Genomic DNA, 14,442 nt, shown 5'->3' on the forward strand with positions numbered 1-14,442 from the left:
CCTCTCTCTGTACCTTAGTTTCCTCTTATGTAAAAAAAAAAAAAAAAAAAAAAAAAAAAAAAAAAAAACCAAACAAAAACAAAAGTGGTTAATTATAGTAAGTACCATAAAAAATTTAGTAAAGTGGACTTCATCAGAATTAAAAACTTTTGTTCCCTGAAAGACTAGTTAAGAAAATGAAAAGGCAAGATAGAGACTGGGAGAACATACTTTCAAAATACGTATCTGATTAAGTGCTTGTCTTGCTGAGTACAACTCAATAAAAAGATACTACTGATTTTTAAACTGGGCAAAAGATTTGAACAGATATTTCACAAAAGAAAATATACAAATGTCCACTAAGCACAAGAAAATATACTCTCAACATCACTAGTTATCAGGGAAATGCAATTGAAAATCAAAATGCAATACCGTTTCACAACCGTATTAAAATGGCTAAAGTTTAATTAAAAGACTGATAATATTAAGGGCTGACAAGGATGTGAAAAACGACCTCTCAAGTATTACTGGTGAGAATGCAAAATGGTACAGCCACTGTGAAAAACAGTATGGTAGTATTTTATGAAGGTAAATGTATGTTTACCATATGACCAACAAGTCCAATCCCAGGTATTTACCCAAAAATAAATTTACCCAACACATCTACACAAAGACAAGTATGTGTATGCTCATTATGTTATTCATAATAGCCCCAAATTGGAAACAACCCCAATGTCCAGTTTTTTGAATGGATGAACAAATTGTGGTGTTTCCGTACTGTAATACTACTTGGCAACTCAGCATGCATGAATCTCAAAATCATTATGCTAAGTGAAAGAAGTCAAACACCAAAGATGACATCTGATTCCACTTATATGAAATTCTGGAAAACACAAACTATAGTAACAGAAACCAGATTAGCGACTGCATGGCCCAAGGTCCAGGAAGTGACAAAAGGACGTAAGAAAACTTTTTGGGGTGAGGAAATTGTTCTATATGTTGATTGTGGTGGTGGTTACCCTTAAAAGGGTAAATCTTGTTATATGTAAATAGTACCTCAAAAAAAAAAAAAAACCACCTCTAAGAGTCTTAGACACAAATGTTAATATGACTGTCACCTAATTATACTAAATAAATTGTACAAAGAGTCTAAAAAATAATAATAGGACTCGTGTGAGGATTAAATGTGATGACATATGTAAGGCCCTTAGCTTGGCATTCTAAATACTTCAAAAAGGTATTAGCTATTAGTCTTTCAAACATAAACTTTCCCCTTTTACCCCAATATGCTAACGACGGACTAAATTAACAGGTATTTTTACTAATAATCATGAGTCATCATGCATTTAATAAGGTTATATTAATGTTAAAGGTAGACTGCTGATATTTACTTCATTATGGTTTAATCTCAATAGTAAGAGATAAGTATAGGTATGTGAAAAATCTAAAATGACTGATTTGTTTCTCTTCTCAAATCTAGGGGAAGAATATAAGAAACAGGATTCTTATCTTCGTAATTCCCAACCATGTTAGTCACATACCAAGAGCACCAAAAACAACTTCTTTGAAGTAGCCTTTTATCAGAAATCACCAGACCTTTCCAAGGGTAGGTGGGGAAGGGGTGAGGCTTTAGTTTTCCTGGACTTATATTAACTCAGCCACTAACTTCTAACAAGCCATATGGTCCACAAAGTTCAATTTGATGTATGGGCTATTATTCTTCTTCCAAGATAAAAAAAAAATTATACTAAATTAACTGAAGACATTTAAAAGTATTTATAAAGATATCAGTAAAAATCACATTTAAGACTTGAAAATAGTGGTTCTCAACTTTTTTTCCTCAGGACCCCTTTATAGCTTAAAAATTAAAGACTGTAAGGAGCCTTTTTTTTTTTTTTTTGTATGTCTACTGATATTTACAATATTTAAAAAATTTAAGTTACTTAGAAATTTGTTTAAAAATAACAATAACCTCATTTTATGTAAACATAAATTATTTTTATGGAACTATATTTTCCAAAACAAAAAATTAGTGAGAAGAGTGGTGTTGTTTTACAATTTTACAAATGTAAAATGTGTCTGACTTAATAAAAAACAACCAGATTCTCATATCTACTTTTGAATTCATCTGTTGCAATTTTGGTTGAAGTATATGAAGATGAATAATTAGAAAAGGTAGGAGCATTTAAAAAAAAAAGGTAGGAGTATTTTAGTAGCCTAATATTCATAATTATCTGATACTACTTTGAAACTGGACAAGTGGTAGTTTCAATAAAGGGTAGCTGCAGTATGGAATGTGAAACCATATTAATGACCTTTTCATATTATATTACATTAAAATCCACTGGTCTAGCTTACACATCAAATGGATCTTTTTAGTCATGCATGATTTTGTAACATTTTGCATTGGTCACTGGGAAAATGTTGTTCACTGAGTTATATAATCTTCCAAATGTTACCACATTTCCTTGTATAATATTTAAAAAATTACATTCATTAATACCTACTGATCTCATCAGAAGTCTTAAGTTTTGGGAAGCTGTCAAGCTCTGAGTGGCAGATACAAATTTTCCAGAACTGAAACTTTCACTTGAAAACTCAATGGTAACAAATATTGTCAGTTGTTTTCCTTTAAGTGACAGGCTCACTTCATTCATTTGCAAGAAAGTATCTGCCAAATACGGAATAATCAAGTCTGAATAATCATAGCTTGCCCTTTCAAATAAAAATGGTGCTTCATGAAAAAATGTAGCTGGTTCAGCTCTCAACTCAAGCAAGTGCACAAGTGCCTTTCTTTGAGATGACCGCTGTACTTGGGTGTGCAGAAGTGCTCTATGTGTGCTTCCTGTTCTGCCACAAACATAAAAACAATGTGAAACTCAAGGATTAGGATTTAATAGCCCTAATGTTTTTTATACTTTATCAAGGACATTCTTAAGTGAAACTGGTCTTCCTTTTTTTTTTTCTTATTTAAACAGTGAGTGAGGGCAGTGAAGAATATACTACTGCTTGTATAATTTGGTGCCATTGCCTAGATCTGTGCTAAGGCAACAGCAATTTTTTTTTTTTTTAACCAAAGCAGCTTTGGTACCATCAGTGCAAATGTCAACATAATGAAAAAAATAGATAACATATTAGTATTATTATGAAAGTAATTTTGACATTATGGACCCCCTAAAATAATCTCAAGGACCCCCCCCCCCCAGGGATCCACAGACCATAGTGTGAGAACTACTGCTCTAAAATATGTTTACTTTTGTCAAGGATAGGATCCACTAGCTCCTATATAATACAAATAGCAATAAATTTAAGCAAATCACAACTCAAAAAAAAAAACAAAACCTTCTTACCTTTGCCAAGACTAAAGACAAATGGTTCGTTTCTATCATGACTGGAATCAAACTTCTTCCCATTTGACAATTTTCCTTTGTAATGGACATAAACTTTGTCTCCAATCATTGGTGTTTCCTCACTATTCCCCACTCTTCTGATAAGCTAGAAAAGACCAAATGTCAGGGAAAAGGAGGTGAAACATTTTACTTCTAATCAAGAGAATAAAAACGTCACACAGTCTATTCTACATCACCCAGGCAGATTTACAAACTTTTACCTGTCCTTTCTAAAGGCTTCACTCCCAGTTCTCTCAATAATCCTCATTGTTAGCAAACTGTCCTGTGCTACTCTAAATCTTTCATACTATATTTAATTTTATTGTTAATCACACTTTTCTCTCAAAATAATTAACTAACAGTTCCTGCTGCATTGGTTTAATGCCCCATGCTTTCACACTAAAATCTCTCAAAACTCCACGTACAAACTGAATTAGACCAAAAAGATTAGCTGACTTTCACAAACATTCAAAAAGAAGTCTGAAGCAAAGTTTCAAAGGTGAGATTTTTACTTCCCTCCTTTGCTAAAATCATTAGCTTTTGACTAGATTCCACTAGTTTGGTTTAATTTCAGAAAGCCCAATTTCCTGTTATAACAGGTTATTTCTTACTATCTGAAGAATATTCAATGTGTGAAAAAAAAGTATCACTGCACAGTTTGATATGATACCAAATAACTTGTTTTCTAGTAAAGGAAATGCCAAAAAAGCTCCAAGTTGAAAAATATTTAGCTATCTTAAAATCCAGCATACTTAATTTTTGTTTTTGGCAGAGCAAACCACTAATGCAGTTGGTCAGTTCTGGGAAAAAAATCAAATCCAGGCATATGGTGGTATAATTTATTCTGTCAATCACTTATGCCTAATTAATCATTTTGTTAGATAACAGAGATGGTACCTAAAGTCCAATAGACATCTTCTGAGGGGAGGGGTTTGAATTTTTTTCCGAAGAATTCAATTATTTACTTCTAAATTCTTTTTTTGAGCCATGTCCCCCCCTAGGCCCACCCTCATATCACCACATAAACACTGTGAACTTAGATTCTACAACTTTCTTCGTCTACAAAAACCCAGACATTCTTTAAAGGAAAAAAATGATTACTGCAACTCCATAAGAAATCTGTCTGAACTAACCAATGAACTCAGTAAAGTTGCAGGATTGCAAAATCAACACACAGAAACCATTTCTATATGCTGACAACAAAATATTCGATAAAAATATAAAGAAAACAATCCCAGAAATGCAAAGCAAAACCACAATGAGGTAAATACACATACACACAATGCAACATTATTCAGCTATAAAAAAGAATGAAATCTTGCCATTTGCTACAACATGGATGGACCTTAAGGGCATTATGCTAAGTGAAACAGATCAGATAAAGACAAATACTGTGTGATCTCACTTACATATGGACTCTAAAAAAAGAAAAGAAAAAAACAACTAAGTTCATAGATACAGAGAACATAAACAAATTGGTGATTACCAGAGACGAGAGTTTGAGAGGAGGGTGGGAAAAAATGGGTGGAGTCAGAAGATATAAACCTCCATTTGTAAAATAAGTCACGGATGTAATGTACAGTATGGTGCAATAGTCAATAATATTGTATTGCATATTTGAAAATTGCTAACAGATCTAAAAAGCTCCCATCACAAGAAAAAAAAATTACCTATGTATGGTGACAGATGTCAACTAGACTTATTGTGATGATCATTTCACAATATATGCAAATGTCAAATTGCTATGTTGTATACCTGAAACTAATATAACGTTATATGTCAATTATACCTCAATAAAAAAAAATTCCATTCAAAACAGCATCAACAGCTATCAAATAATTAGGAATAAATTTAACCAAGGAGGTTACAATGAAAACTATAAGATTCTTATGAAAGAAACTGAAAAAGGTAAAAATAAATGGAAACATATCCTATGTTCATGGATCAGAAGAATTAAAAACGTTAAAATGTCCATACTATGAAAGACATCTATAGATTTAATGCAATCCATATCAAAATTCACTATGGTATTTTTCACAGAAACAGAAAAAAATGCTAAAATGTGTACAGACCAAAAAGGCCCCCAAAAGCCAAGGCAATCCTGAGAAAGAACAAAGCTGGAGGCATCACATTTCCTGATTTCAAATTATATTATAAAACTATTGAAATTAAAACAGAATGGTACTGCCATGAAAACAGGCACATAGACCCATGCAATAGAACTGAGAGCCCAGAAATGAATCCGAGCATATACAGTCAACTAATATTTGATAAGGGAGCCAAGAATACTCAATGAGGAACAGATAATCTCTTCAATAAATGGTGCAGGGAAAACTGAATAATTACATGCAGAAGAATAAAACTGGACACCTATCTTACACCACTCATAAAAATTAACTCAAAATTGATTAAAGACTTAAATATGAGATCTGAAAATCTAAAACTCCTAGAAGAAAACAAGGGGAAAAAGCTTCTTGACATTGGTCTTGGCAAGAAATTTTTGGATATGACACCAAAAGCACAAGCAACAAAAGCAAAAATAAGTGGAACAGCAAACTAAAAAGCTTCTGCACAGCAAAAGAAACAATCACCACAGTAAAAAGGCATCCGGTGGAATGGGAGAAATCTGTGCAAAACATATCTGATAAGGGGTTAATATCCAAAATATACAAGAAACTCATACAAATCCATATATTTAAAAAATCCAATTAAAAATGGGCAGAGAAAATGAATAGACATTTTCCCAAAAGATATACAAATGGCCAACAGGTACATGAAAAGACACTCCACATCACTAACCATCAGGGAAATGCAAATCAAAACCACAATGAGACATCATCTCACATCTGTCAGAATGGCTGTTATCAAAAAGTGAAGAAATAACAAATGGTGGTGAGGATGTGGAAAAAAGGGAACCCCTGTGCACTGTTGGTAGGGATATAAATTGGGACAGCCACTATGGAAAACAATATGAAGAGTCCTCAAAAAATTAAAAATAGAACTACCATTTGATCCAGCAATTCCACTTCTGGGTTTAAATCCAAAGGAAATGAAGTTACTACCTTGAAGAGATATCTGCATTCCCATGTTCACTGTGGCATTATTCACAAAAGCCAAGCTATGAAAGCAAATGAAGTGTCCATCAATGGATGAGTGGATAAAGAAGATTGTGTGTGTGTGTGTGTGTGTGTGTGTGTGTGTGTGTATCACACTGGAAAATCATTCAGCCATGAGAAAGAAGGAAATCATATTTGTTACAGTACAGATGTACTCTGAGGGGATTATGCTAAGTGAAATAAGTCAGACTGAGAAAGACAAATGCTGTGTGACACTGCTTATGTGCGGAATCTAAAAAAGCTGAACTCACAGAGAGAGAATAATGGGTGCCAGGGGCTAGAGGATGGGAGAAATGGGGAGAGATTGGTCAAAGGGTATAAACTTCCAAGTTATAAGACAAATAAATTCTAGGGATCTAATGTACAGCATGGTGACTAAGTTAACAGCACTGTATTATATACCTGAGAGTTGCTAAAAAAATAGCTCTTAAATTTCTCACCACAAAAAAGAAATTATTATCTGAGGTGATGGAGGTGTTAACTAACTCTACTGTGGTAATCATTTCAAAACATACAAGTGTATCAAATCATCACATTGTACACCTTCAACTTACATAATATTTCAATTATATCACAATAAAGCTGGGAAAAATCATTATAATTTTAAAAATTAAATTAAGAGGTTTTAAAAAAAAAAAAAAGAATCACTACTGCCCTTCTATGACTCAAAGGGAAAAAAAGTTTCAAAAAAATTTAATCTGAAAGAAAGCACATGATATTCTAAAAGTTCTCATGTTCATGAACTGCATGCAGTATCTGGGAGCCTGAGCCTCACATGGAGATTCTGCTTTTCTAGGACTATAACCAAGTAACTGGGCATATGGGATGAATGGCTACCAGGGCATCAGAGAGCTGTTCACATCTGCACATGACACTACTGTATTACTTTAGGTTTCCCCAGCAAGGTGAATTTAGTGTCAAAATCTGGAGTTGTCCTGAGAATACAATCTAGTCTCAATTCATGTTAAAAATGTAAGCTCCACAAAGAAATTTTATCTTCCTAAGCTAGTTTCTGACTTCCCAGATCTGCCTTGGTCTTTAAAAAAAAACACACACACACATACATATAAAATGGTTAATAAGAGAGAGTACTACAGGCATGGCACTGTGCTAAATGCTTTATGTAATCCTGACAACTCTTCGAGGTAGGCAGTATTATTATTCTAATTTTACAAATGAGGAAACTTCATCTCAGATAGGTTACTAAATTGCCCTAGGTCACACAGTTAATAGACCTATTTAAAATAGACCAAAGCCTCATGGTGAAATCTGAGGCTCTAGGCACTGATAAATGACTTAAAGGGCTTATAACCTAAAAATGCTTCTTACAGGCCTAAAAATCTTGTTAGATTTACTCGCTAGAACAAAGCAGGACCTGAGGCAAGCTGGGGACTGTGTTCTCTGCACGGGTGCTCTGAAAAGATGAAAGAGAAGAACTTAAACAGAGGTGGGGAGATGCTGAGAACAGCCTACAGAATTTCCACTGTCTCAAGAGGCATCCTGGAGTCTGGGATGAGGAACTCACATAGCTACAAGGTTGAGAACACTCTGAATGAAGATATCATGATATATATATATCTATAGCACAGAGCCCTTTTTCTACAGGTATAAGTCTTCAAATGTTGGCTTGGCACATGGCAAGCAAACAGTAAAACATGTATATTCAGAAGAGATTTGGGTGCAGAAAACTTTCACATAAGCAAGGTTATCCAAAACAAACTAAAAACTTATTTGCTGATGACATGAGGCAATAGTAAAACTCAGTTTAGTGGTAATATTTAGAATTCGTGAGATGATCTTCAGCAAAAAAAATTAAGTCAACTGTACAAACCTTGAATGTATAACAGTGTAGAAGAAAGAACAACTTAACATGACCAAAGCCATTTAACCTTTCTTTATTACATGGAATAATAACACATATATGTCTTTCATATATAATTGGAAGAATCAAAAGGTGCTCTGATTGTTTCATAAGACAATTGTGAGATACAAATAAAAAACACACGTAAAAATGCTTAATTACAGAGTGAAAAAAGTGTTTTTAAGGAGGAAAGTTGATTCAAAAAGTGAGATATGTTCTCTCATGAAACCACACAAAAAAATCTTCACTGTATACACTAACACTGTTTGTATGTAAAAAACAAATTTTTTTGAACTTTAAATTAGCTTTTCTTTTTCCTTTAAAAAATTTTTGTTGAATTGTTATTAGCTAGCTTTAATATACTTAAATAACACCTGTTTGTACGTTCTGCAAATAGGGAGACACAGTCTTCTGGAGTCAGACATAACTAGGACCTGACCCCAGATCTGCATTTACTAAGAAATATGATTTGAGGCAAGTTAATTTACCTAGCCCGGTCTCTATTTTACCATCTATAACCTGGATTAAAAACAAACCTCAAATCTAAAAACAAAAACAAAAACAAAAACCCAAACCTCATTATGAAGATGAACTGAGTATCTGGCACTTAGTAAGCCTCAATAAACATTATCCATTGCCACCTTCAGCCAAAAAAGCAAAAAAAGATTTTTATAAACAATCTTTCCAGATAGCAGATTTCCCTACACATCATTCACCCTTGTGGTCTCACCTTTAATACTCCTCTATCTTTTTTGGAGGTAATATCCTCTCCCTGTTCAGCAACAGCTGCTGCTGGGTTTTCTCCATTGTTCTTGGCACCTTCATCAGTAGTCATTGTCTTTTACAAGTAGAAACCTGCTGAGAAGAAACATATTTTAGCTAGGAAAAAACCACTTCTCTATGCATCTTAAAATGCCCTCAGGAACTGAGCTTTACCTGACCCAGGATTTCTTAGATCCAATAAGGTTAAACACTGAAAACAAAAATAAAAACATTTGCTAGGAGCATGTACTGATGTCATGAGGCATGTAAATAAAACATCATCCAACTCTTCAATTTCCCCTCCAGCTCTGGTCCCAAATTAGAGAGCAGTACAAGTCAGGTTTGGTAGTGATTATATTCCTTAGCATGATTACACATTGAGAAGTAGTCCTTTCAAAACTCTGAAAACAACCTCTCCTTACAGCCATATTCTTGACAGAGAATTAAGAACTTATCAGGAAATATGATGAAGGAATGACAATATATCACAGTGGTAAACAGAACAGCCTTCAGAAACTGACAGACCCCAGACTGAGTCCTAGCTCCAGCAATAACCATTTGACATTTGCAGACTTACTTAACTTCACTGAGCCTCAGTTTCACGTCCATAAAATGGAAATAGTGTTTGTTCATAGTTACTGTGAGGCACTAATGACATTACAGATGTTAAGAGATTAGCAGAGTCCTAACTTAAAAATGTAAACACTTATCGTGATTATTATTGGGTCTTCTACAGAGCCACATTTTTCATTTTCTGCTCAAAAGACCTACAGAATGAGCTTCTCCTCTACAAAAGCACTCAAGGTCCTCCACAACACGATCCTAACCTATCTTTCAGGTCAAGCTTCCACTACTTTCTTTTACTACCTTTCATGCAGCTCATGCTCTAGCCAAACCAGACCAAGGTCCCATAACAAGCCCCGTGCTTTCCCATCTCCATGCTTTTGGTCACTCTTTTTCTTCCCCATTTGTCCCACTCAAATGCTACTTCCATCGTACCAACCTTGACCTTGTACTTGGCAGCTGACTGCCCTTTTCTGTACTTTCTTAGCTCTTCCTTGACTTTTTACCTATAATATATTCATAAGAAGACACACTTGGATTTTAAAGACCCTTGAGAACAGGGTCATGCTTTGTTCATATTTACATTCTCTAGAATGCCTCTACCTTTGAGACTAGTGAGACAGAAATGGCAAGGAATTTGGAGTTCCTACGGCATCTGATGTTGCCTACTTTAGCTTCTCAAAGCCTTTTTCCTCTACTTGTGTAATTAGAATAAAAATATATCTTTTCACAGAGTGATCTTCTAGCTTAAATGGTATAATTTGATGTTAAAAGTATACTACTGCAATGTTAGTGCTTATTAATATTATCATTCACCCAAATGACAGGCACTTTTTTTCATGCAAGGCAAATACCAACAGGCTAATCAACAGACAAAATAAAACACACCTCATTGGCTGCTACCATGATGAATTCTATCCTGCTCTCCTGGTGAGCAGGGAAAGTCCAGACTTAATCACTTCTACAGCTATTCAAATTAGGTTAATAATGGACATAAGGCTCCCTAAGTCACCTGCGGGACCCTCTGGCCTACACGGTCAAAAAGAGCTATTTTACAGCTGTGAAAAATGTCTTACTGATACAACTGATAATTAGACAACTAAATATAGTTGATATAGTTAATTTCCAAATGACCTAAATTTACTTCAGTGTAAACAAAGACACAAATGAAATTTTGCTGTGCCCAAAAATCTTCAAAGAGAACACTAAAAACCAGGGGCTAAGCCCCTTTGCTTTATCTTCTAGTACAGTTTATGCCAAACACAAAAGATCCAAATGCTTGGCTCAGGATAAGGGAAAGGCCAGAACAAAGCATTCTCAAACGAACAACTACAAAAGTTAGGTACGCAGTTGTTGTATGTGATTCCGGGCAAGACAATTAGGAAAAGCAGATGAACAGAGCTGGCTCCCAGCTTCTGGTAACCTACACTTAGACTTCTCTGATGCATAGAAACTTGCAGAAGGCACCTCAAAAACAGGAGAAAAAGATCTTTTAAATATTTTGGACATCATGGACCAATATATCCTTGGAAAAATATATGTACACAAAAAAATTTCCCGCGGCTTTACATATACACTGGCAACCATCAATAAACCCCTAGGGAAATCTTGGATTAAATCAACAAATTAAAACCACCAGGCGAAAGGTTATTAGGAAACAGGACAGTCACACAATGTCAAAGCATGAACCTACAGATTATTTATTATTAAAAAAAAGGGAAAAGGGCCTTCCAATGAAGTGATTTGACAAATCTCCCCTTAACACAAGTGATCTACATCATGACCAAACTCTGCATCACCTATATGAACACAAATTGGTATCACTGTGCCTCCTGATGTGATGTAAGGGGAGGTATGCATGTGGTATTCCTACCAAAAAAAAAAAATTAACCTGAAACCAATCAAGAAGAAAAGACAAAACTAAGTTGTGGAACATTCTACAAGACAAGTGGCCTAGACTCCTCAAAATAATAATGTTATGAAAGACCAAAAAAAAAAAAGAAAAAAGAAAAAAGAAAACAAAACAAAAGAAAATGGGCCTGCTCTGCTTTAAAAAAGACTAAAGAGACACAACAATCAACTGCAGTGTGTGATCCTTGGCTGGATCCTGGATTAGGGGGACAAATTTTATGGAAGTCCATTTTGGAGAGAATAGAAAAATCTGGAAAAACAGACTGCACATTACCTTATTATTACTGTAAAATGTTAGTTTTCTGGGGTGGGCTGTTGTATTGTGGTTTTATACACAATATCCTCATTCTTTGGAAACACAAGCTGAAGTATTTAGGGGTGAAGTGCCACGATGTCTGCCATTTAGTTTCAAACCATTTGAGAGCGTGCATGCATGAACACAAGTATCACAAAAAAACTAAAAACAAAGCATTCAGAAACCATGACTACAACACATCCAAAGGCAATGCCTTTCTTTTAAATGTTCATCATTTAAGGATCAACTAAATTTTTAAATGAAAATACTGTCAATCAAAAAACAAATTCTTTCGATTCCAACCCTCCCCACTGGAAACAATGGCTTGCTAAAATTCAAAAAAATAGGGAACTTGTATAAGTTGATTTGCAAGTTTTGTAAATCTCATTTGGTAAAGAATTTGCTCTTCATTTTTGGTTTCTACCACTTCAAGGGATATAAGTAATCTCTGTAATTTCTGAATGGTTCTGAATAGTATGAAGCCCATATAAGGTAGTATGAATAATTAAAACAAAAAATAAACATGACACAAACTTTTTGAACTTTCAAAGAAAGATAATCTAAAAGAATAAAGAAATAAACTGAACTTTCCAGGTATCTTCCTTTAATTCCACTTATGCCATCTGGGGTATAGATTTTTGTAAGCAGACAAAACAAATACGTTAAAGAAACTTCTTTCTTGATCTAGCATTAGTTAAAAAAAAAAAAAAAGGCAGTAAGAACAGACAATTCCTAAAAACCTATAAGACATTGAGAAAGTTTCACTTTTTTCATAAGAGCCTTTTCTTCTTTCCCAGTCTAGGTTTATTCTGGATTTAAAATCACTATGTAGCTATGGATATTAATCTATGATAAAGCTCACTGTTTCGAACTGTCCAAAGGGGGAAATTGTTGCCCAGTGCCTCAGAGAGGGAACACACAGTTCGTTCTGTTATGGACATGCCAGATAAGCATGCACTCTCCAAAGTGCTAGTCAGCAAACACCTGAGATGTCACAGAAAAATGAGACGCTTAAAATTTCATCAACAGTATACGGAAAACTTCAGTTAACATAACTAAGTTGTCATATTCCCCCAAATAAGAAGTCACTTTAAAGCTTTATCCACTAATTCTCCATGTATATTACTTACTGTGTAGTTGTTCCCTTTCTTAAAATACAGGTATCTTGTATCACAGATTATCCTACTTACAGGAGAGCTTCCAGAAAGGAGACAAAAAAGAATATAGGAACTGGCTACTTTGCTGGAAGCACAGGAAATTACAGCAGCATTCTTTCTAAGTATACACGTGCCTGGACCACAAAGGCTTTCAGTCTCCTAAAACTAAAACATGAAAGAAAACACAAGGAAGGAGGTATATCTAAGGCTTGTAACTTAATACAGGGTAAGTGCAAATAAATTTGAAAATACCCATGTAAGGATGAACTGGAAAGCTCTCATTAAATTTCTTTTTTAAATTTTTTATATTAAAAATTATTTATTTTATTTTGGGTTTTTTTTGGGGGGGGGTGGATTTGGTTTATTTATTTTTTAAATGGAGTTACTGGGGATTGAAGCCAGGACCTCCTACATGCTAAGCATGTGCTCTACCACTGAGCTATACCCTCTCCTTCATTTACTTTCAACCCTAGGCCTCCCTCAAACATTCAAGTCCAGTTAACACAAGAGCATCAGAAGTAGTTATCTACTTGTAGACAAGACATAATGTATGAGGGAGAGAAATACGCATGCAGAGGAAATGAGATCAAATATTGAGAGACAATACACCTATATGAAACTGCACACTATATTTATTCACCTGCTTTCCCCCAGTTAATTTCCCTCCTCCACACTGGAGCAGGGAACGGGGAGATGACGAACAATACTCTTATACATCTCATACATTTATTTTTTCTCCTTTAAAAAAAAGATACACAAATATCTCATGTGAGAGAAGATACACAAATAGCCAATAAGCACATGGAAATGTGTTTGACGTCATTAGTCATAAGGGAAATGCAAATCAAAATCACAATGAGATACCACTTCACACCCAGGAGGATGGCTGTTATCAAAAAAGGAAAAATGACAAGAGTTGGTGAAGACGTAGAGAAATGGAAACTTCATGCATTGCTGGTGGTCATGTGAAAGGGCACAGCCTCTGTGGAAAAGTTTACTGGTTCCTCAAAATATTAAACATAGAATTACCATATGGTCCAGCTAGTCCACTCCTAGGTATGTATCCAAAGAAGAGAAAGCAGAGATGCAAACAGATACCTGCATACCAATGTTCAAAGCAGTATTATTCACAATAGCCAAAAAATGGGGAAAAATCCAATTGTCAATAAACAAAATATGGTATGTGTGCATAGATGTATCATATATTATTAAAATGAGTATTATTCAGCCATAAAAAGGCATGAAATTCTGATACATGCTACAATGCAGATCAACTTAAAAACATCAGGCTAAGTGAAATAAGCAAGACACAAAAGGACAAGTATTGTATGATTCTACTTTTATGTGGTACCTAGAATAGGCAGGTTTATAGAGACAGAAAGTAGAAGACAGATTACCAGGGACTGGG

General features: G+C 34.6%; 1 protein-coding gene across 6 annotated transcripts in view; it reads right to left on the reverse strand.

Annotated features, from left to right (window-relative positions):
• The window catches only part of FKBP5 (FKBP prolyl isomerase 5), a 93,326-nt gene that overhangs the window by 43,092 nt on the left and 35,792 nt on the right, over window positions 1-14,442 (reverse strand). For 4 of the 6 annotated variants that reach the window (XM_074348552.1, XM_074348547.1, XM_074348548.1 and 1 more), the window contains 2 exons: window positions 9,076-9,200; window positions 3,330-3,474 (listed from right to left, as the gene is read on the reverse strand). In XM_074348552.1, the coding sequence (XP_074204653.1) occupies window positions 3,330-3,474; window positions 9,076-9,180 (250 nt within the window). In that variant the 5' untranslated portion in view covers window positions 9,181-9,200. Of the gene's footprint in view, window positions 1-3,329; window positions 3,475-9,075; window positions 9,204-14,442 lie in introns of all 6 variants that reach the window. The other 2 variants (XM_074348549.1, XM_074348551.1) reach the window with 1 other exon arrangement.

The sequence above is a fragment of the Camelus bactrianus genome, chromosome 20 (assembly GCF_048773025.1).
Source record: "Camelus bactrianus isolate YW-2024 breed Bactrian camel chromosome 20, ASM4877302v1, whole genome shotgun sequence".
NCBI lineage: Eukaryota > Metazoa > Chordata > Mammalia > Artiodactyla > Camelidae > Camelus > Camelus bactrianus.